This window comes from Carcharhinus amblyrhynchos, chromosome 2 (assembly GCF_965287045.1).
Source record: "Carcharhinus amblyrhynchos chromosome 2, sCarAmb.v2.hapA, whole genome shotgun sequence".
In the NCBI taxonomy this organism is placed as follows: domain Eukaryota; kingdom Metazoa; phylum Chordata; class Chondrichthyes; order Carcharhiniformes; family Carcharhinidae; genus Carcharhinus; species Carcharhinus amblyrhynchos.
In genome coordinates this window covers 51,637,038-51,660,121 of record NC_137325.1, presented here as the reverse complement: position 1 = coordinate 51,660,121, position 23,084 = coordinate 51,637,038, and the positions used below count along the sequence as shown (strand labels likewise).

General features: G+C 40.8%; 1 protein-coding gene across 1 annotated transcript in view; it reads right to left on the bottom strand.

The window, feature by feature from the left end:
• Positions 1-23,084, bottom strand: part of pde11al (phosphodiesterase 11a, like) — a 270,592-nt gene that overhangs the window by 97,551 nt on the left and 149,957 nt on the right. The window contains exons 8-10 of the mRNA XM_080216102.1: positions 12,120-12,195; positions 10,403-10,470; positions 7,756-7,848 (exon numbers count right to left, since the gene is read on the bottom strand). Of these exons, the coding sequence (XP_080072228.1) occupies positions 7,756-7,848; positions 10,403-10,470; positions 12,120-12,195 (237 nt within the window). The remainder of the gene's footprint in view (positions 1-7,755; positions 7,849-10,402; positions 10,471-12,119; positions 12,196-23,084) is intronic.

Sequence of the window (23,084 nt, the reverse complement as noted above, 5' to 3'; positions counted from 1 at the left end):
ATATATTTAAACAACCAAACAACTGCTGTGAGCACATTTAGTATTTGAAAGAGTCAGATAAAACTGTCAGTTTCTTCTTTACAGAAAGCTGGGATGGGGGAGTATGTGGCAGCTGGATAGCTGTTAAGTTCCCTAACACACACCTTATCAGCTGCTTGTATTACTGGCTTTGATGCCAGTTCCCTTACACCAGCAAAGTTCAATTAGAAATCATCTCTTGATCCATGTAACCACGACATAACTGGAGTCAATGGGAATTGGAGGGAAACCCTCTACTGGTTGGAGTCATACCTACCACAAATGAAGATGGGTGTGGTGATCGATCAATCAACTCGGTTCGAGGACATCAATGCTGGGGTTCCTCAGGATAGTTTCCCAGGCCAAACTATCTTCAGCTGCTTTGTCAATGACCTTTCTTCTGTCATAAGGTCAGAAGTGGGGATGCTTGTTGAAGACTGCACAACGTTCGGCACTATTTGCGACTCCTGAGACACTTATGAAGACAATATCTAAATACAGCAAGATCTGGACAACATCCAGGCTTGGGCTGACAAGTGACAAGAAACTTTCATATACACAAGTGCCAAGCAATGAACATTTCAAAGAAGAAAGTATCTAACCATCACCCTGAGTGACTCACTTCCTGACTCCTCAAAGCCTGTCCACCATCCACAAGGCACAAGTCAGGAGTGTAATGGAATACTCCCCACCTGCCTGATGGGTGCAACTCCAACAATACTCAAGAATCTTGACACCATCCAGGACAAAGCAGCCCACTTGATTGGCACCCCATCCACAAACATTCACACCTTCCATCACAAATTTATAGTAGCAGCAATGTGTACCCTCTACAAGATGCACTGTAAGACCTCCTTAGACAGTGCCTTCCAAACTCACAACCACTATAATCTAGAAGGACATGGTCAGCAGATACATGGGAACACCACCATCTGGAAGTTCCCCTCAAAGCCAATACCATCCTGACTTGGAAACATATTGCTATTCAATCACTGTTGCAGGGTCAAAATCCTGGAACACCCTCCCTAACAGCACTCTAGGAATGCCTATATCACATGGATTGCAGCAATTCAAGAAGGCAGCAGCTCACCATCACCTTCTCAAAGGCAACTGGGGATGGGCAATAAACGCTGGCCTACCCAGCAACACATCACAGTAAAACAAAAACAAAATGGTGATTCTTCTATACCAACAGTTAAATTTACATTTTGATTCAGAGTTTAAAGAGGCTATTAAAGGATCTGAATAGAAATGTTTGTTTTATAATGGATTGAACACGAGAGGAATTAAAGTCTTTGAATAGGTTTCATGAATGGGAGTTTTTAATTTAAATATCAAATGTGTATGAATGGGAGCACTATTAGCTTTTTTTTAAATTTAATTATGTTTTCATCTTCACCTTTTGCCTTGTACCCACTATGGGAAGACCCCAGTCTGCTCATTGTGGGTACAAGGCAAGTGGCTAAGGAAATTGCATTGAGGTATGAGGTGACATGGAAGTGGCTGAAAGGAAGCATAGAGGGCAACAGGGAGAAAGCGGAGTGGATTGAGGGGAGAAGGGGAGTGAGGAGGTGTGAGGCATGAGGGCTAGAGGGCATAAGTTTAAAAACAATGGGACTGAAATCCTAGAGAACTGAGGTGGGCCTTATAATTAGTCTGCCTCAGTATTCAACTGCCCAATGAACACCTTTGATTTGCTTCCCAATTAGCAGACCTGACTGTATGCTGCCCCCTCCTCCCTGGAGTGGAAATTGGGTGTAAATTGGTAAATTTCCAAACGTGAGCTCAGTAGTGAAAATATGGCCCACGGAATTCATAAAATCAATCAAGCTTCTGTCTGCCTATTACAACAAAGGATAGCTAATGACGAGGACTAGTACCTCAAATTTCTCCAGAGATTGACCATAGAAATAATAAAGAAGTGGTGAAAATTAATAAAGGCAGCCATCTGCATAATTTCAATGGAGTTCTGCTAACCTTCCACTCATGTTCCAGCTGGAGACTGGATATATGAGAATCATACAGTACAAAAGGAGAACATTTGGATCACTGTGCCTGTGTAAGCTCTTTGAAAGATCTATCTAATTAGTCACACTCTCCTGCACTTTCCCCATTGCCCTACATCTTTTTATTCCTTTTTAATTATTAATCAATTCCCTTCTGAAAGTTATTCTGGAATCTGCTTCTACCACTTCCAGACAGTGTATTCCAGATAGTTGCTTGAAAAATCTTCTCTTTATCTTCTTTTATCTCAAATAAAGTGGGGCCTGTCAAGGAAAAACACTTCAGAGAGGATTCTCCGCCATCCTGCATGCTTGTGCAAATCACGTTATGGTTGGAGACTCTTGCCAGAGAGGCCATAACATGATTTGCACCAGGGAGAATTCATTTTGAGATTTTCTCTGCAAGGGCATGAACCACATTAGTTCAGTTAAATAAGGTCTGTTTTCAGTCGGATTCGCCCGGCTCCTGGAATTCATCCATCTACCAACGCAACGTGAAGCCTGTGGAAATCACTGCTGGTCTCCACAAATGAAAACCAGATGTGAGGGTTTAGAGACTAATGGAGCCCCTGGATGGTCAGAGACATGGCCCTGGCATTGTCAAGGGGCAGGGCCTGAAAGGGAGGACATGAGGGGGAAACCATAATGGAGGGTCGGGGTGGGGGGAACCGTTGGCAAACCCATAGCAGGGTTTCACTCAATGGAGGGATGTGCACTGGTAGTGCTGATGGGGGAGGGGGGTGGGGGGGCGTGCGGCTTAATGCCAGCAAATTGGGGGAGGGGGATCTTTACCAGCGAGTAGAGGGTGGTTCTGTAGGGTTGTCTCTTCTTTGGACACAGATGAGGTCCCAGAGGACTAGAGGATAGCGAACGTGCTACCGTTGTTTAAAAAGGGTAGGAGGAATAACCCTGGTAACTGTAGGCCAGTGAGTTTGACGTCAGTGGAAGGCAAGTTGATGGAGAGGACTCTTAAGGATAGGATGTATGAGCACTTAGAGCATTGCGATCTGATTAGGGGTATGCAGCATGGCTTTGTTAAGGGGAAGTCTTGCCTTACGAATCTGGTAGAATTTTTTGAGGAGATGACAAAAACGGTCGACAAAGGACGAGCCGTTGATGTTGTCTATATGGACTTCAGTAAGTCGTTTGACAAAGTCCCTCATGGTAGGTTGGTTGAAAAGATTAAGCTCATGGAATACAAGGCCAGGTATCTAGATGGGTTGAGAACTGGCTTGCTAAGAGGAGACAGAGAATAGTAGTGGAAGGGTCATTTTCTAGCTGGTGGTCTGTCACTAGTGGTGTGCCGCAGGGCTCAGTACTGGGACCTCTTCTTTTTGTAGTATATATAAATGACTTGGAACAGGGAGTAAGTGGTGTAAGCAGCAAATTTGCAGATGACACTAAGATGGCTGGATTGACGGGCAGTGAGGAGCAGTGTCTGGCAATACAACGGGATATAGATAGGCTGGTATATTGGGCAGATATATGGCAAATGGAGTTTAATCCTGATAAATGTGAGGTGATGCATTTTGGCCAAAATAATGTAGGGGGGAGTTATAAAGACCTATAAAGAGTATAGAAATGCAGCGGGATCTGGGGGTGCAAGTGCACAAGTGGAGTACAAGGTGGCAGTACAAGTGGAGAAGGCTGTGAAGAAAGCTTATGGTATGTTAGCCTTCATAGGAAGGGGTATAGAGTATAAGAGCTGGAGTCTAACGTTGCAGTTTTATAGAATGTTGGTTAGGCCGCATTTGGAGTACTGCGTCCAGTTCTGGTCGCCTTACTACCGGAAAGACGTGGAGACCCTGGACAGAGTGCAGAGGAGGTTTACCAGGATGCTGCCTGGTATGGAAGGACTGGGTTATGAGGAAAGATTAAGCATATTGGGGCTGTTTTCCCTTGAAAGACAGCAACTGAGGGGAGATCTAATAGAGGTACATAAGATTATGAAGGGTATAGATACAGTAAACAGTGGTAAGCTTTTTCCTATGTTAGAAACGCACGGTACGAGGGGCCACAGGCTTAGGGTGAGGGGGGAGAGGTATAACACGAATGTTAGAGGGAGGTTTTTCACACAGAGAGTAGTGGGGGTATGGAATGCACTGCCAAGCAAGGTGGTGGAGGCAGGCACGCTGGAGTTGTTTAAGAGTTACTTAGACAGGCACATGAGTGGGTTGGAGATGAAAGGATATAGGAGATTGTTTTAAATAAGGTTCAGTAGCCTGGTAATGTATAAGGATGTGGAATGATACTACTGCTTTTCTCTTTTAATTCACAGGTTTTAAGTCGGTCCGCCTCGTTGTCCAACGAGGGGCATACACGCTATGGGTCGTACAAGGGCTGCTCTTGGATGTTCGAGAATAGCCTAGTACTTCATGTCGTTAGTGTACGCTTAAACTGGACCAGATGCTGGGCAACACGACAGCTCAGTGACTATCACTGTTTGCTGTGCAGACACATGGCTTTGAGCCAGTGTCTGTGGGAGTTTGCGCATTCTCCCCGTGCTTGCATGGGTTTTCTCCAGGTGCTCCGGTTTCCTCCCACACCCCAAAGATGTGCTCTTAGGCTGATTGGAGGTAATAAATTGTCCCTAAACTAGTTTTCCCTCAATGTGGAATGCCATAAGCATAGATAAGGGTCATGGGTGGAGGGGGGACTGGTAATGTTAAAATGGCGGCGCGGGCTCGTTGGGCCAAAGGGCCTGTTTCCTGGGCTGTTTTTGTTCTTTGATTAGGACACTCTTACAGTCTCAGAGGAACCAGCCATGCTGCACATCTGTTTCCTGGCAGGAATCATCCCAAGCTCTAATGAAATGTCTTAAGTGTGGGTGGATTGCAACCTGGATGGCACCAACCCACCCGTGGGAATCTCACTGCTTTTCCCGCCAGGGACAATGCTTAGAAATGTTTTTGGAGAATTCCTTTCTTTGTTTTTCCAATAGATCACTGACTGATTACTGAAAATCCAGAAGAATTAATTTTATCATGGGGAAAGAGAAAATTAAAATCAACTCCAAAACATTGCTCATTTTTCTGATAAGCATCGGCTTTAATATGTCCATAACCGAATCATATCAATAAGAAAATATCAGTAACATATTGGCAGGTATTCTCCCATCCCGCCCACAACTGGAATTTTAGCCGGTGGGCTCCAGACAATGTGAAACCCCATTGACAGTTGGGCAGGAATTTCTGGCTTTTAGACTAACATGGCTGGAGAATTCCTGCCATTGTTAATGAAAAGGACTCTAGAAGCAATGAGAACAGGCTACCACTAGAGGTCAGCAACAGTGAAACACTTCTTAAAAATATAAATAAAGGCACATTTAATAATAATACATTTAATAGAAACCTTTCTTCCTTACTGGAATGATTTATAATTTGTCAGTGTTTCTGAAATTTGATTCTTCCTATGAAAAGGCTGTCATTGATTTTACATAAAACCTCCCATTATCTTATGAGAAAATTCACTGAATTAGTGTGTGATTTGACGTTCTCTACTGATTCTTTTTCTTCATGGACAACTTGGATTAATACAACATCATTAAAGCGGAGAAAAGCTGCCCAAGGTGCTTCCCAGAGGCATAACCAGAAATAAAACAGATACTGAGTCAAAGGAGGAGATTTTAGGACAGATGGTCAGAGAGATGAGCTTTAAAGCAGTAGCAGAAGGTGAAGGGGCTTTGAAGGAAATTCTAGATTGTAAAGTTCAGACAGCTGAAGGCACAGCCAACAACCGTCTGGCAACGGATGCACAAAAGGCTGGAGTAAAAGAAGTGAAAGGTTCAGAGGAGTTCTAGGGCTGGAAGATGTTACTGAGTTAGACTGGGGAAAGGGCAGAGGCAGCACAGATTTGGATGAGCTGAAGTTCACAGTTCATGGGGCATGGCAGGCCAGTCGACCAGGACGGCACTGGAATAGTTAAGTCTGAATTTACAAGGACATGGATGACTTGGATAGATCTTTCAATGAGCTGACGCTGGCAAGATAAGCTTTTTTATGCTGTATGATTCTAGGATGTTCCAGTCTCCAGCTGGAAATTGAATGAGAGGTTAGGGTTAGGGATGCAAATGGCGGCTTTTATCGATTTACACCTTGTCTCTATTGCTTCTGTGGTTAATCTTTGGAGAAGTTTAAAGTGCTGGTCTTTGTGGTTAGCTGGCCTTCATTGTGATAGGCAGAATTACTTTCTGAATTCCTTGGCCCATGCTGTGATAATGGATGGACTGAGCAGTGTTGTAATAAGTGATCTTATGGAGATTGAAGTAAGCAGCCTTTGTAACAGAGAAAATATTGTGTTGGAAGTTCAGCTTGAGGTTGAATAGAGTGTCCAGTTCACAAACAATCTGATTGAACCTGAGATGGACTGGAGAAAGAGTGGAATTGAAGGCAGGGTCATTGGAGTTGGGTGCTGAAAACAATAATGACTTGGTCATCCCAGTGTTTAATGGAGGAAATTGCAACTCAGACAAGACTGGATGTTGGACAAAATGGGGAGAGAGAAGTGGAGGGGAAGGTTACAGCTGAGTATTGTTAAAGCAGGCACTGTCTGTATGTGCACTGATGATATCTTGAAACGAAATGCCATGCCATTAGAATGTGTTTCATACCAAACCTCCAAAATGGCTATTTCTGAGGTTAAACATCAGTCAATTTTAATATTTAGACCTTCTCAGCTGGAGTCCAACATTCCATACTTAGAGCTGCTGAGCAATAATTACATTAATTTATCTTAAAGTACTCCAAGATCCAGGTACAGACACTTTATAATGCACAGGCCATACAGTGCATGTAAGCACCCTTTCTATGTGAGCAATAAAGTAAAAAGTTAATGAGAATTTCCTCCACCATTGTAAAAGGGCCAATGTTAGAAGGAATTTATACTAAGTGGTCATTTAGTTTCCAGGGAATACAGCTTACACTGATGGTGAGGACCCAATTATTCCCCTTCTTAGAACTAGCAACTGTCACATTTTTAGCACAGATTCAGCTGCCAAGATATGCTTTACTTTTGCAGGAACCAAGTCCCTGTAGTTTCCTCAGAATGGGATCTTTTCTATGCAAACAATGTTTATTAATGTAAAGTGATCCAAGCTGAATTCATTCTCCATCAAATTCACTTCTCAACCACATATGGATTTTAATCCTTTACAGAGATTCAGCATTCACAATGATGTCAGTCTGAATATTTTAAACTTTATTTCACCCAATTTTCTGCCCGATAAAGATAGTGACACTTGCTGTTGTTGGTCATCAAGCACCTCGCTGGAAGTGAGAATGTTGGCACATTGAAGCTAGGGCGTGGGGTAAACGGCAGAGTGTGGTCAGACTCTGTCAAAGAGCTAGGGGGAAGAATAGAGCCACCTTGCATGGTGCTTTGCAGACTTCCAAGGCTGCCAGCTGTTTGGCTTACATGCAGTTTGTGATTGGTATCATTGCAGGACATGTAAGTAATGGCTGGTGGTGTTCTCCCAACCTGGAGAATCAACATATTCTGAGTGGTGGTACTAGGCAAACAAATATTGCCCCTGACGTCTGAGACCACAAACAGGGACAGAGGATGGGGATGCAGGAGCTCCATTCCAGGTGTAGCTGTTCCGAGAGAATCTAGCTACAGTTTTGAAAATGTCTTTTCAAGTACACTATATAAAATAATTTTAACCTTTATTTATTCATCACACTCAACGGTTTCCATGTTTGTTTAAAGCATTGTAAAATATAAAAAAAATACTGACATCAAGAGCCACCGATTGCTTTGCCCAGGATTTCTTCACTTGGTTGTACATTATTGTATTGTTGATGCCAAGACCACAGAAAATGACAAAGGCCTATAGCAAGTAAAAAAAAATACAAAAGCACCATAATAAGAAATCACAGACAACTTTACAGTTGCAACCAGGTAAAGAACTTTCAACTATTTTGGGCCTTTAATATGTTCACATATATTTAATATATAAACATGCCTCACAAATATACTCAGGAAGATGTTCGTCATTTTATTTAGGTAGATGGATAATTTCTCATGTAAAATATTTCATCACAGATTGTGAGTGAACAAACCACTGATTGCTTGTACAGATTCTGATTAACAGCTCAAATTCCAGAAAATGTAACATGCACTACTTCACTGGTACCATAGAGAGTACAGTGAGTCCGGATCCTGTCAGATTGTGACTAATGTACTGACATTATCTGCAACTACCATCAATTGGAGAAAATATCTGGACAAATTGCTATTCCAGCACACTGCAACACATGAAATGTGCATTAATTTTAGTCTGTTGGTTTGGGAAAACTGTTTCAGTTTGGATAAATTTGCTCTACTATAAATGAAGCACAATTTATTCCTTTCACTTACAAAACTGATCTCAAGAACACCTTCTAAAATATTGCAAACAGTTATGACTACCTTTGTCAGCTTTTAAGATTTTTAGTTCCACTACGTGTCGACAATATCCTGATTAATTTTTCATGGTAATTTTTTATCAGGAAAAACAATCAATATATAATTCAGCAGAAATGATAATATGCAACATATACATCTGGAAGTTCCACAAAGATTCTCCCAAGTAATCCTTTGTAACTTTGGCTAAAGATTGTTGGAAATGCTGTTGACAAAGCAAAAGTGCTGTTTGTGCAGGTTTTTATGTAAAGTTTGGTGCAAGATCAGGAGAACCCTGTGGAACTTCATGGAGTTCAGATTGTGACATGACAAATAAGTACAAGAACAAAATTGCCCATTGCATTTCTTCGGCATGAACAAGAATATTGCATAATAATGTCCCTTTGCCAGACGAAGACTGGGATTTTCTCTTCCTGACAGGATGGAAAATTTGACAGGCAGCAAAAATGCCCATTGACAATTAGAGGGAATTTCCATCCCAGCCTAAGAGCAAAAAATTGATGGTATTCAATTTTATGCCTAGGCTACAGCTGACCTGAAAATTTTAATACTGACATTCGCACCAAAAAGTAGAAGCATTTGCTATTCCCCAAAATCAACATACTTCATCTCAATAAACATGAAAGAAGTACCATTTAAAAAAAATATTAGTGTCACAAGTAGGCTTACATTAACACTGCAATGAAGTTGCTGTGAAAATTCACTAGTCACTACACTAAAATTTTGTCTGCACAATTCCTACATTCTGTACATATCGATATTCCTGATAATCAAATATGTTACAGGTTTACACAAAATGCTAAATAAGTCACTGAACAGAGGGAATGTATTACATTCTCCAGGAACTGTACTGCACATCTCCCACCAAGTGTCAATAGTATTGAAGAGAAGTAGTTATCTCTTTGGATGTCATGTGTTTTCAAGAACCATATTTGTATTCTTTGAGTCTAGTGCTTGCCTTATAGAAGTACAAATTTGCAAAATTATCCCTATCATCTTCTAAGCCCAGCAGTTGAAAGATTACATTGTACTGCACATCAAAATCACCAGCAACACTGTACCTCTGGGTGTAGTATGAATACTATAGTGTGAATAATAAACAGCAATGAGAGTTCACATTTAAAATCCTTACAGATGTTGATGTGCATGACTCATATGAGTAAAGGGCCTCAGTCAGCCTTCAGGCTTTAAAGACTCTTTCATCCCAATAGAATTTTGCTGCACCAATACAAAGAACTCTAGTAGTAGAACGACAGAAAAAGGTTCCTCAGCAGATGAAATGCAACATAATCAGAAACCCATTTCAAATAACTGGCTTACGATTTTGTTACACATGGCACAGGAAGAATCTTTTCCCGTAATTGACACGTTTGCTTATGTTCAACACATTTTAAAGTGTTGATGTTATACACTGTATAATCATGCAGCACTACTATCAAAGCACTAAAAATAATTACTGTTCCGTCCTCATTCAAGTCATGCTGATTCTATTCCCTCTTTTGAGTTTGGTGATTTGGTTACATATTAATGATGTAAAAAATAAAATAAATGAAAATCACCAGAAACCTTTTGGGATAATATAGTATTTCAGTTAATTGTCATTCTTTAAATAGTTCAATTCATGAATGAGTTAACTGATATCAGAATTTCTCTTTAAGTCCCAGACCTCTGATAAGAAAAGTACTGTACTGAATATAGTCAGCACCAGTGATTGTTGTAGTTACTTTGCTTCTCACAGGCCTCATAATGTGAACAATCATACATTTAACCAGTCAGTTAAGTGAAACAGATTAGTATTAAGGGACATTATGCAATTGATATCTAAACTTCAAAAGCCTTATGCAACAATGAGTTCAGTGCTTAGACTTATAGTGATAATCATACTGCCTGCGACAGAATAGGATAAATATTGCATTTTTTTAAAGCAAACATGATTACAATTTACAAATATTATGGTCTAGGAAAAATAAAAATCTCACCTCAAACAATCTTTGATCAGCATCATCAAATGTTTTTCTATCCAGCCTGTTAAGTATCTGAGCAACTCCTACAACAAAATTCAATTTAAATGATCAACTGTTGTTGTTCCCAGAATTTTAAGAATTTTCAATCTTTGATTTTATTTTATAACTTGCCAAACGTGTTATTATCCAGCATTATACAGATTATAGTTAACTGACCCCCTATTATTGTAGAGCAGATGAAATAATAACAAATACAAGAATTCCTTCTGAGTATCACAATGCAAAAATATATTGGACATGATCAACAAATTTTATATAGATTATTGCTGACACTAATCAATAGCTAATAAAAAATAATTTCTGGATCTCAAAGAAAATGTAGTCAAGATGATTACAAAACCTTCAGTATTTTAATATTTCTGCACAATATTTCAGGGAACTCAGATTCCATGACTTTTTTATTAATGCTCTTTTAATGCACAATTTCTCCTGAGCTGGCATAGTTTGCTTGGAAACAAGCAGAGGCAGTAACGGGGACAATATTGTATTAAATTTACATTTTGATTCAGAGGCTCAAACATTTGAGAATCATAACCCAAAGTTTAATACTAAGTTATTGTTTGACTAGTTAAATGATGTCACAGAACCAGTTTCTAACTTTGTTTTCACATTGTTTCTTCCAAACTTAGAAAATTGTTTTGTCCAGAATCCAAAATGAACTAGTGATGATGCCTAAACTCCAGCATAAGCTACGATGAAAATTGTGACAAACAAGATTCACTGCAATGGTAAGGAAAATATTGTTGTCCTTTAAAGCATCAATACTATCCCAAAGGCTGGAGCGGAAGTGTGGCCAAATATGCTAACAGTGTAAAAACAGCTTCTGACGTTACCCTCATTGACAATAAACGTGTAATCTGACTACAATCTTTTGAATACTCACCGACAGAAAAATACTTGAGCAGTATAGATTTTACACAGAAGCTTCAAGAAATCCATCTTGCACAGTAGAAGTGTCTAATAATAATTTGTCAAGTCTATCCTGCTGTGTTGCATTTGTACACATTTTATTGACTACCCATCTTGCATGTGTGTGATTCCTTCAGTATGATATACATTCTCATAGATGATAATTCATGTCACGGTCTCTTTTCACTTAGGCAGTGATGTTTTGAAAAATAATTCACTTTATTAAATAACATTTCCATATTTCATAAAAAATTAGTTGCCCATGCATGGAACAATAAGATAATATTTATGATAGGAATTCAATGAAAAGCCTTCAACTTATTCATAGATGCTAATATCAACTTCAGCACTTGGGCCCAATCAGCTAAATCTGCACCAACCAGACCTGACATTTTTCTGGTCTGAGCAGCTGAGTTACTGACTAGATATAGCCACCAAGTCAGTCAGAATTCATCCCTCCACAACAGCTTCCCACCCCCTCACCACTCTCTGAAGTTGCTTCTGGATATCATCCAGCGTCAATGTTCTTGTGCAGAAATTAGTAAAGAAATGAAAGAAGAAAATAGCATTATGTTTTCCGAGTGTGACCTAACTTTGCACATTTGCATTGTGTGCAGCATCCAATGCAAAACTACAGCTACTTGCAGTCTATTCAGATTTGTCCCAGTATCATAGGTGCACGACCTGAGGAGGAAATCAAAATAAAGGCTATTTTTTTGTCAATAAAAAACATTGTTAAATTTATATCTGTGTCTCCACTCACCAATGATCTGATGATTACTGTTCCAGATGGGAACACACAACACTGAGCGTATGTGAAAACCAGACATCTGGTCTGCCTGAAAAGTAAACAGGCAGTGAAAATATGAGGATCATTAACATTTTATTTTTTCAGAACATGAAAGACACCACACTATCTTTAAGCCAAAATTTATTCTCTAGTAATGTTGCCTGATTATTTTGAAACTTTGATCAGATGGCAAATATGGACTCTTGCTACACATTTCAAAGGCGTTTAACTCTTCCTTTGCCCCCTCCGAGCTAAATGTTCGGATTGAGACTAAATAAGTAAAGCTACTCTCTGATAAGCAGTGAATCATAATGCTTGCGTTGATAACGTACCTTACATTAAAGCATTCCAAAGATATATTATTAAAGTGTACTAAGAACTTTTGTGTAGGCAAATGAGGCAGCTCTAAGCATCACCAAAATTATACAAGCAACAATGAGATTAAACTATCATGATGGCACCAGTTAACTGAGAAATGACAGCCAAGACAATCCTGTTCAGTTTTTCAACTTCTAATGTCCACCAGAATGCTGTAACGGATAGATCGGAAATGAATTTTAACATCTTTTCCACAACGACAATGCAGACGTGCCATAAAATGCTAGCCTAACTTATCAGTTTAAATCCTGGGCATGAACGAAGATATTTTAGTCCAGAGACAATATTATAAATTGAGCCAAGCTAACACTGCTTGCAGTACAAGTTAAAAGCTGAAATTGGAGGATTTTTAATTATTGTTTAAATTTACATATAGACATTTATTTTACATTTGAAATACCTGCAAACTGTAGACTTGTTTAACTCTAGTTAAAATGTGTTAACGCTTTATAAATAATTTCCTCATTTGTTTTTCTTGATCTAATTGTATCCCTTTTCCCCAGATGCTTTTTCACCAACTACCTAATAGACACTACTGCATATCCCCTGTGGTTGGGAGGTCCTCAGCCACAAACTAGTCAACAGATCATTTGATGCAGTAATTACACTGTTAGACCTTATACTGTAAATTAGCCAATTTCAAATCCAAATAACATGCGCATTTGAATTTTTAAACATGCAAAATGTAGACATTCCAAAGTACACAAATAAATTAGGCAACTCACCAAGAAAAGCTGGAAAATATTTGAGAACTACATGGGAGCTCATCAAGGCTCATCTCTAACTCCCATTAGACTGACTGGAAGTTGGACAGACCTTCCTTGTTCCCCTAAAATGCAACAAACCCTAGAACTTGACTTTTCCCTATTCCCACTAAATTCTCAACATATAAATAAAAGTATGATCATGTTTGCTTTATTGCTAACAGAAATCTGTATAGATATCACTGCTAGTATTAAGATAAACCTAGAAAAAACTTTTGCTACAATTTAGAAAATACCATTATAGGTATAGATTAAAGTCTCAACAGGACATTGCCCTTCCTTATGTCTACAACACCATTTTTTAAATATACTGTCTCTTTGGGATCAGCATTGGTCCCAATTCAGTAATAGCTCAACTTCTCCAAATACCTGAACGTTTGGCTCAGTATTGTCTCAATGTTAAAATTATATTCAGTGCTCATTCTTAATCTCACCCAAGTCACACAAAAACTATAAAGTTTGCATACATGTAGTGCCTCATCACATCTCTTAAAAATGTCTCAAATTATTTTTGTGTAAAATGAAAGCATGTGAACTATATCTCTGTTATACAGTTAAACCAGACATTGTTTTTATATAACAATGTCCCACAACAGTATTGGGCAAATAGTTAATGAATTATGTTGGTCAAAGGAACAGCATTGGCCAGAATATTTTCTAATAGTGTTGCAAGATCTCTAATATCCATGGGTACTGATGAAAGATGCTATGGTTTGACTTTCTATGCAACTGTGCCACCTTTAGATGCAGATCTCCTTTAGCTTCAGCCTACATTATAAAACTGAGAACTAAACCTGCAACTAAGTTCACACTTCTGTGATTTCATCTCAGGGTCGATAACTATGCAGAAAATTAGACATTTTGATTTTTATTGTTAAAGAAGAAATTTATGAGGACATCTCCCAAATACTGGGATGCTTGACCCACCACTGTGACATGTCAGGAAATTATGGGTATGATGCCATTGTTTTTCCATATAGAGGGAAGACTGATAAAATTCCTTTGTACTAAGTAAATTTCCCCTTTTGTGTAGACCACATATTCCTTATACATGTTGTACGCTGGCTCATATAATACCAACTACATCTCTTCTCATTTTGGTCAAATTTTTAATTTTTTCCAGTAACTATACTTGAGAGAAATATTAATCTTTAATGTTTATGTAGAGTACCTTGGTTGAGATTCAGTATTTCTTTATGAGTGAACTCCTAGTCCTAACTGTATGGCTTTAATCACAGATGGAGCAGCTGCTTTAATATTACATAGATTTTTCTTCATTTGCAGCAGCTAAGTCTCAGAAGGGTTGTAAAACCTGGCACCAGGATTTGGAGCAGGGATTGGGACACGACTACTGACATCTCTCTTTGTAATCACTGCTATATCTCTTGCAATTGCGGAAGTAGTGATCTGATCGATGTGACATCTCTATAAATTATACCCTTGAACTCTGCATGCAGAATAGGCGAGGGATGCTCAGCTGTGCACTAAATAAATATGAAAATCTGAAAGAGAGTCTTCGAACCTTGGATTCTGAAAAACCTTTGTTACTATGGTGATCTGCCTTTTTGGTCTAATTTTTTTATGGGTACAAATTGTTCTACACATAATAAAACAACATGTCAAATACATTTACTTGTGCACGATATCTCAGTGCTGAGCATCTGGAAGAAGCTTTCAGTTCTCATTGATTCATTATAAGAGGAGATTCATTCTGTAGCTATTAGTTTCTAGATTTACAGCGGCACTCTGACTGACTCAGGTTCTGCAATTTTTACAATGATGCATATATAGAAATACAGAGAATCTGACTTTGTGTCATCATACTGCCACTCTTTAATGTCTGGAGACTGGTGATCTGAAGCTGGTTCTAGTATCAGATCAGGTCATCTTTATGCTATCACTATCAGTCTAATTAAGAAATACAAATTTACTAATGGACTTGAAAATTGCAACGCAAGAAGGCTGTGACACGTTTGCTGCAAATTTTCTCTGTGGGTCTCTTGATTCAGCTATCATAATTTTGGCATAGACGAACCGCTGGACAGTCCATGTTGTCCGTGTGAGGTTTCTGTTGATCTGTTGATCCAACAGGAGAACAACCTCCCTCCCCTCCAGCAGCCTGGCCCCCTGCCATAAGGAAATTCCAAGCAATTTTTTTTTTAAGATTCAAAAAGGTCTGGAATTTGCTGAAAAAGTAATGGTATGTGAATGACTATTATTAATGTGGAAATCAATTCACAACTCACAAAAATTTACTCCCCCCTCCACCGAATTGAGTTCCGCCATGAGTTGCTGGACAATTCGTGCCACTTCAAAGTTAGCTTTCCATAAATGTCATCTTGCCCTTAACATCCCTACAAGTTTCATGAAGTTGTTGCAATTGTACATTAATTGCCCTTTTAACACACTACAGAATGTTAGGTTTAGTAAATGATAAGGTAAACAGCATTCTAGCAATGCAATGGTTATGAAAAACTGCTAATCAACCCCTCTGCCTCAGAAAGTGAACAATGAAAAGTGAGAGGTTTCATTCCTTCAGGTAGTAAATTGTTGTTGGAAGTTTCAAAAATTTCTGCAAAGTTGCAACACCACGTGGACATTTACCAACAGCGGACTCCACATCTGGAAATGGTCTAGATTCTTGATTATTATCTATGTTCGGAAGATTCTGTTCAGAGTTTCAACAGGCTTTTCACATTTAAAAAAATAGAAACAGTGGGTATCTGAGGTTTGCAGCAAACTTAGGACCACAGGAACCCTGAATAATCATGTGAAATAATGAACATGCATCCCCTCAGCATGCTACTAACGACACCCAGATTAAAAAGCTCTGATTATACATACATAAGATACAGAAATACATGTCATGGAAATAATACTCAAGACCTATGTTAAATTATAGATATGGAGGAAATTCCTCTCCATGAATCTGTCCAATTGTGAAGGAAAATTGTGATAGTAAAGAATTCTTCCATCTCATCACCTCAAACAAGGGGGGGTAATTCTCCCAAAAGTGCTGAATTGATGGAAAAACTATTCTAAATCCCGACTGTTTTGTCAGTTCAGTTTTTCATCCGAATCTCCGGACTCTGTGCACTGCAGAGGTCCAAGTTGTGAATCTCATTAAAAACCCAGGAGGGCGGGGCCTATTCACACTGGAGTTTGACAGCTCTGGAATTCTGCACATGCGCAGTAGTCCCAATCTGTCAGGCTCCTCATTTGCTGGCCAGCCTGGGATTCCTGCAGTGCTGCCCCTTCAAGCACCCCTACGACCTGATCACGGCCTCCACAGCAATTCCTGGGCCAGCCCTGACCTCCCCACTGTCCCGGAGCACCATAATGCACAGCACTCCCCCCCCCCCCCCCCTCCAGCAGTGGAGATACCCCGTGCCGATCCCCCCTTGGAGGCAGCCCCCACCCCCCAACACCCAGCAGACCATTAACCCCTCAGCTCTCCCCAATCGCTACCCTCACTCCACCCCAGACCAATCCCAACGCAGAGTGGCAGCAGGAAACCCACTCCTACCAATCGCCCCTAGACCCCGCCCACAATAGATCCCATCCATTGGCACTGCTCAATGCCCGGTGGGGAGGGTCAAGGTGCCCTCTGGGCATGGACACTTCGCCCCTTGGGCAGTGCCAGGGGCACAGGCTAGCACTGCTGAGGGCACCACCCCTCTGCCGCCTGACCTCCATGGAGGGCCCCAATTGTCCTCCCTTCATTCCAGCGGGGTCCTCCTCTAGTTCCCCGAATGTGGGGAGCTAGGCTGAACCCTGCCGGATTCAATCAGGACCTGAAAGGGGTGCTTCTAGTTGAGATGCGGGCACTCATAACTGAAATAGTTGCTGCTCCAAATCTAAACCCAAGTTGAGATAGGGTAAACTCCAAATCAAGATAGTGTGTCTTCCAAAGCGTGAAAGGGGGCACTCGTTATTGAAATAGAGGGCGCTCAAAATTGAGATAGCGAGCACTTCTAATCAAGATATATGGTATATCCAATCAAGACAGGCGGCACTCCAAATTGAGATAGGCAACATTCCTAATTGACAGGGGACACTCAGAATTGACAGGGGGCACTCAGAAATGATAGGGGAAACTCATAATCGACAGGGGGCACTCCTAACTGACAGGGGGCACTTCTAACTAAAAAACATATTTAAAATACATTCAAAAACGATTTCAATTACTTACTTGCCTTTCCGCTGGTCTCCAGCATGGGTTGACTGGCAACTGTTCATCAGCTCTGGGAGATACACATGCATTCCTGGCATATGCGTAAATCCCAGTTCAAGGCCAGAGACACATGTCTCCCACCATGACCCAACAGAAAAGTTGCGGGTTGCGATGGGATAATCACGACCAAGATTTCTCTCCTCCTGCTAGTAGTAGCTCTTTCTCCTCTCTCTCTACAACATGCAGTGTTAGGGGGATGTTGATCAAATACCCAGCAAATGTTGCTTTGTTCTGCCTCACTTATTGCTACTTCCTGGGACTTACATGTGGTAGCTGTCAGAAAGTCCTGGAAAACCTAGTATTTCACAGTTGAGTGAGAGGGCCTTATGGTGGCCTGCTATCCCTTCAGCCAGTCTCAGAGACTTACCTACTGAAGGCCTCATTCTCAACTGAAGGCTTTAGCGCAAGCCTTTTGGAGTTCTTTAATGAAATTAATGGGTACCAAAAAAGAAGTTGATCAATTAATCACTCATTGATGACCAGAGCATAAAGAGTAAACACTTCTCCCACCACCCTAGTCACATAATCTTTCAAGAGAGGTAGAAAAGAAAAATAAACCCAGGGCTAAGATGGGAAAATCATGCTCTGTTCCCCTCCATCACCATCCCCCCCCCCCCCCGCCCACAAGAGACAATTAATGCCCCTTAATACCCCTTGCCCCAACTTTTTGAAGGTGCAACAACATTCCCATTGCCACACCAGAAGGATTCTCAAACTATCCTGCTGGGAATCAACCTGACTCAAGACAACTGGCATGGAGATGTGGTTGTGCAGAGAGAGATAGAAATCTCACATCTCTTAGTCTCTATCTTGAAGTGAGAGTTAGGGATTTTTTATTATTTTGTTTAGATTTGGTGTTAAGTATAATAAATGCTGTTCCTTTTTCTTTTTCACCTTAAAATAAAACCTGCATGTATCTTTTACAGTCACAACTTTTAAACAGTTAAACACTCACTTCATTGACAAGCAAAATCTTTTTTTAAAAAAGCATCTGTTGCATTCAACTGAGGGAAGCCATTCTACCACTTTGAAATGTACCATAACAGGGTGTACAAACAACTCACGAGAAGGATTTTAGGGAGGAGGAACTTCAGTTCCATGTATTGATTGGAGAAGCTGGGGTTATTCAGTTTGGAGAAGGAAAGATTAAGAGGAGATTTGATGCATTACTAAGAAAAATGAGAGGCCAGGACACAGTAAATACAGAGAAACTGTTTTCCTTGGTGGAAAGGTTGAGAACCAGAGGATATTGATTTGAGGTAAATTGACAAAGGAAGAAATAGCAATAAGGAAAAGCTTTTTTACACAGCGAAAGGTTAGGATCTGGAAGGCACTTTCTAAAAATGTGGTTAAAGCAGTTTCAATGGTTTTCAGAAGACAATTGAATGCTTATCTGAAGGGAAAAATGTCATGGCAATGGAGAAGTAGCAGCGGTGAGATTACATGAGCTGTACTTACAGAGGGCTGTATGAAAACAGCAGGCTAAACGGTCTCCTTACGTGCTGTAACCGTTCTATAATTCAATGGGCTGGATTACAAACAGTCTCAGAGGAAAGTGCACTAAATTTGGGGTGTCGCTCACCGGACAGGCCCTGGTGAGGGTGTTGAGGGGACTGGGTTTGAGATACCATGGGGAGGATGCATCCAACCTCCCCCCTCCCCCTCCACTGCCTGACAGCAACCCGTGTTGACATGGACCTCCCCCTGCTGCCAGTAAAATAGCAGTGGAGATGGGATGAAGTCTCATAAATTTCTGGTCACTGAGGGGCGTCAATATGCCCAAGGATGGTGGAAGGGCCACCTGATGAATCCACCGTAAAATTTGGGGGCAAGTAGGTAGGTGGTGGGTAGACCTCGTGCTGCATTTCATGAGCCCCGCCCATCTACAGACTCACCGGCAGAGGAGCATAAAATCAGCCCAAAATTTCTCACAGCACTCATAGCAAACAGCTAATAATCATTTAAATTAACAGACTGTGATTATTATGTCCATTTTTGGGTTTTACCAAATTTTGTGGTCATCGGCTTTAAAGGGCATTGAAAATGGTGTAGTATGTGATATGTCAGGATCAGTTTTCTGACACTCATCTGTCAGTCTTCCTGAATGCTTATTTACATCAGTTTGCAAACATACAAAATAGAAGCAGAGGTGTTAGATGAGCACATCTAGGCCCATTTTTCCAATTAAGTTATTGATTTGGTAAAAAAAGAACTATAGGGAAGCATATCCTGGTGAAAATGTCAAATCAAAATTATAGGCTCAAATCTATAGGCTTTAGGATTTGTCTTAGAAGCATAAAGGGGGGAGCATGGAGATATGCTTTGATACAAAGATATAGAACACTTTACAGATAGCTGCTGAAACAAAGCCAATAATGGCAGTTAGCAGAGAATTAGCAAAATATTCACAAAGAAAAGGGAAATAGAATTCAAGTGGACAGCTCTGATTTGCAGTTGGCAGTAAGAAATGCACAATGGGCCAAGATGAATTCCTTCCTCGCCAATGCAAGGTTCGGTATTTACTTCATATAATCATAGAAACCGTGCAGTGCAGAAGGAGGCCATTCAACACATCGAGTCTGCACCGACAACAATCCCACCTAGGCCTTATCCCCATAACCCCACATATTTACCCCACTAATCCCTCTAACCTACACATCCTGGGATACTAAGGGGCAATTTAACATAGCCAATGCACCTAGCCCAAACATCTTTGGACGGTGGGAGAACGTGCAAATTCCACACAGTGATTAAAGCTGGAAATCAAAACCAGGTCTCTGCAGTTGTGAGGCAGCAGTGCTAACCACTGTGCCACCATGCCACCCCCAGTAACTTAACTGAAATGCACTGAACGACACATAAGTAAATTAATGGCACATTTTTCAAAGAGTCGGTACACCTGAATACATTCATAGAAATAGATCTGAATATTACATTGGTTAAAAGCTGAAGGCTGAAATTAATGATCTAATGACAAATTAATTTAATTAACGTCAAATTAAAGATTAGGCCCAATGTAAAGGTTAAAGCCATTTATCCAAGGAAGAGAACGAATCACAATTTAATGCATATCATCAAGGTCATTTTGCTTTAATACCTCAGATCATTGTTATTAATTTATGAAGCCAGTCGGATTTACTGACAGAATGGTGCAGATTTTGTTCTAACGATAACAACTCTATTACAAGATAAATCTGACAGCAACTTCTGGGCTCCATACATGTGCAGTTAAACTGAGAAATCCAGAAGTTGCTGTCAGAGATACCCTGCTGTTGCCCAGGATTTGTTGCTGCAGTCTTTGCCAATTGATTCTGCACTGAAATGACTGCACTGGCTAAATGGTCTCCGTCTGTGCTGTAATTGTTCTATAATTCAATGGGTTGGATTGCAGGCAGTGCCAGAGGCAGGTGTGCTAAATCTAGGGTATTGCTGCAAGGGATCAGGTTTGAGATGGCAGAGAGAGAGGATTCCACCGAGTGTAGAGTCTCATCGTTCATGAGATAAAAATTGAGGTTGGAGAATATAAAAAATATAAAACATTTTTGTGTGCTTTCTATCTGCAGCTAAGACTTTCATTCCTGGGTCATGTTTGCGGAGTTGGGTGATTACCCGCTCATTAAATCTGACCTTTAAAAATGGTCAGGTGAAATTTTCAGTTGGGTGAGAGGGTTTCCAGAAACAGAAGACGGGCAGTCAACCCTAGAATTAATTTGCAGGCTGCCATGTACAGAGATGGGCTGGACACATGGCCTGCATCTGTACCCCGACACTGTGTTCAAATAAGTTAAATATTTTAAACAACAAACAAATCCCTACAACTCTTAGTCCTCAACATCTCACCACTTACACACACTCCCTATACCCCATCAATGGCAAACTATGCCAATCCATGTTACACACCTAGCCCCATTGTTATTTTTGGGGTTTTTTTTGGGTTTTTTTCTCTTTTTCATTCACAGGTCCGCCTTGTGTCCAACGAGGGGCATACACGCGATGGGTCGTACTTGGCCTGCTCTTGGTTGTTTGAGATTGGCCTAGTGCTTCATGTCGTTAGTGTGTGCCTAAACTGGACCAGATACTGAGCAAGACGACAGCTCAGTGACTATCACTGATTGCTGTGCAGACACATGGATTTGGGCCAGTGTCTGTGGGAGTTTGCGCATTCTCCCCATGCTTGCGTGGATTTTCTCCGGGTGCTCCGGTTTCCTCCCACACTCCAAAGATGTGCTGTTAGGCTGATTGGCAGTAATAAATTGTCCCTAAATTAGTTTCCCTCAATGTGGATGGCCATAAAACATTAGGCAAGGGTCATGGGTGGAGGGGGGGACTGATGGTGTTGGGATGGCGACGCGGGCTCGTTGGTCTGAAGGGCCTGTTTCCCGGGCTGTTTTTGTTCTTTGACCCCACACCTCTATGCCAGTGCAGTTATGCTTTATATGCCATCATGGTCCCTCACACCTCTATGCCAACTTAGTGCCTGCTTCCCAGCCCCATTGCCCCATACATCCTATGCCAATTTAGTGCCAACTCATGCCCCCCACCAACCTTTGCCCTTACCCCCTCTGTGCCAACTCACCTAGTAGCCTTGGACAATTCCTTGACAGCTTTGACACTTCCTGGATAGATTTGACAGTTGGGCAGCTCTTTAATATTTCCATGACAGCCAGACAGTTCCTGGATATTTCCTTGATATGTTGACATTTCATTGACAACTTGACAGCTTTTGGACAGCTTGACAGTTTTTGGACATTTCTGTGACAACTGGAACACTTCTTGACAACTGGAAAGTCCCTGGACAATTGGTACAACTCGTTTACAGCTTGACAGTTTAAGTGAATTGTCATGTTCGTTTCTGACATTGAAAGGATGTGTGAACTCTCCCATGGGCTGCCATAACTCTCCCAAAGGGTGTCTCATCATGTGGGTTATTTCTCCAAAAGGTGTCATGGAACCATATCCAAAGGGGTAACTTCACTCTCCAAAGGGTTACTCTAGCAATCAAAAGAATCCACCATGTTCCGACCTTCTCTTCACTGTTTCAATCTACACACTCTGGACTCCAAGTGCCCGTTCTTCCAGAATTCCATTTCAGTGGAGACAGCTGGTGATCCAAGTGACAAGCTGCCTCTGTCAATCGTACATACCCAGCCCAACTCCAGTCCTGACTCTGCGAAGATGGGAAACGTTGGGTTTTCGGCCATTTCCAAGAACCAAAGAAGCTTTAGTTCATGGGAAAAATCCAGGCCTCTTAATCCCATGTACTTTTGTTCCCCAATCTTTATTTCAATTTTTATACGTTTTCATTCGAATTTATATTTACTGCTTCTGTTATTTTGTGCTCTGCTCATAGTGCCACACATCACCTACTCAAGGCTCAGCACTGAAACAGATAAGAAATTTGCAGGGGATTTACGCTGACAACAAATGCCACATGTGCAGCAATCAGTTCTTTTGCTACAAGCCATTGTGCTCTGTAACTCTTCAAAGAATTAAGCTTCAACTGCTCATGAACTCACTCATGATATTGCTATACAAATTACAAGCAGAGAGTGTAGCTGCAGG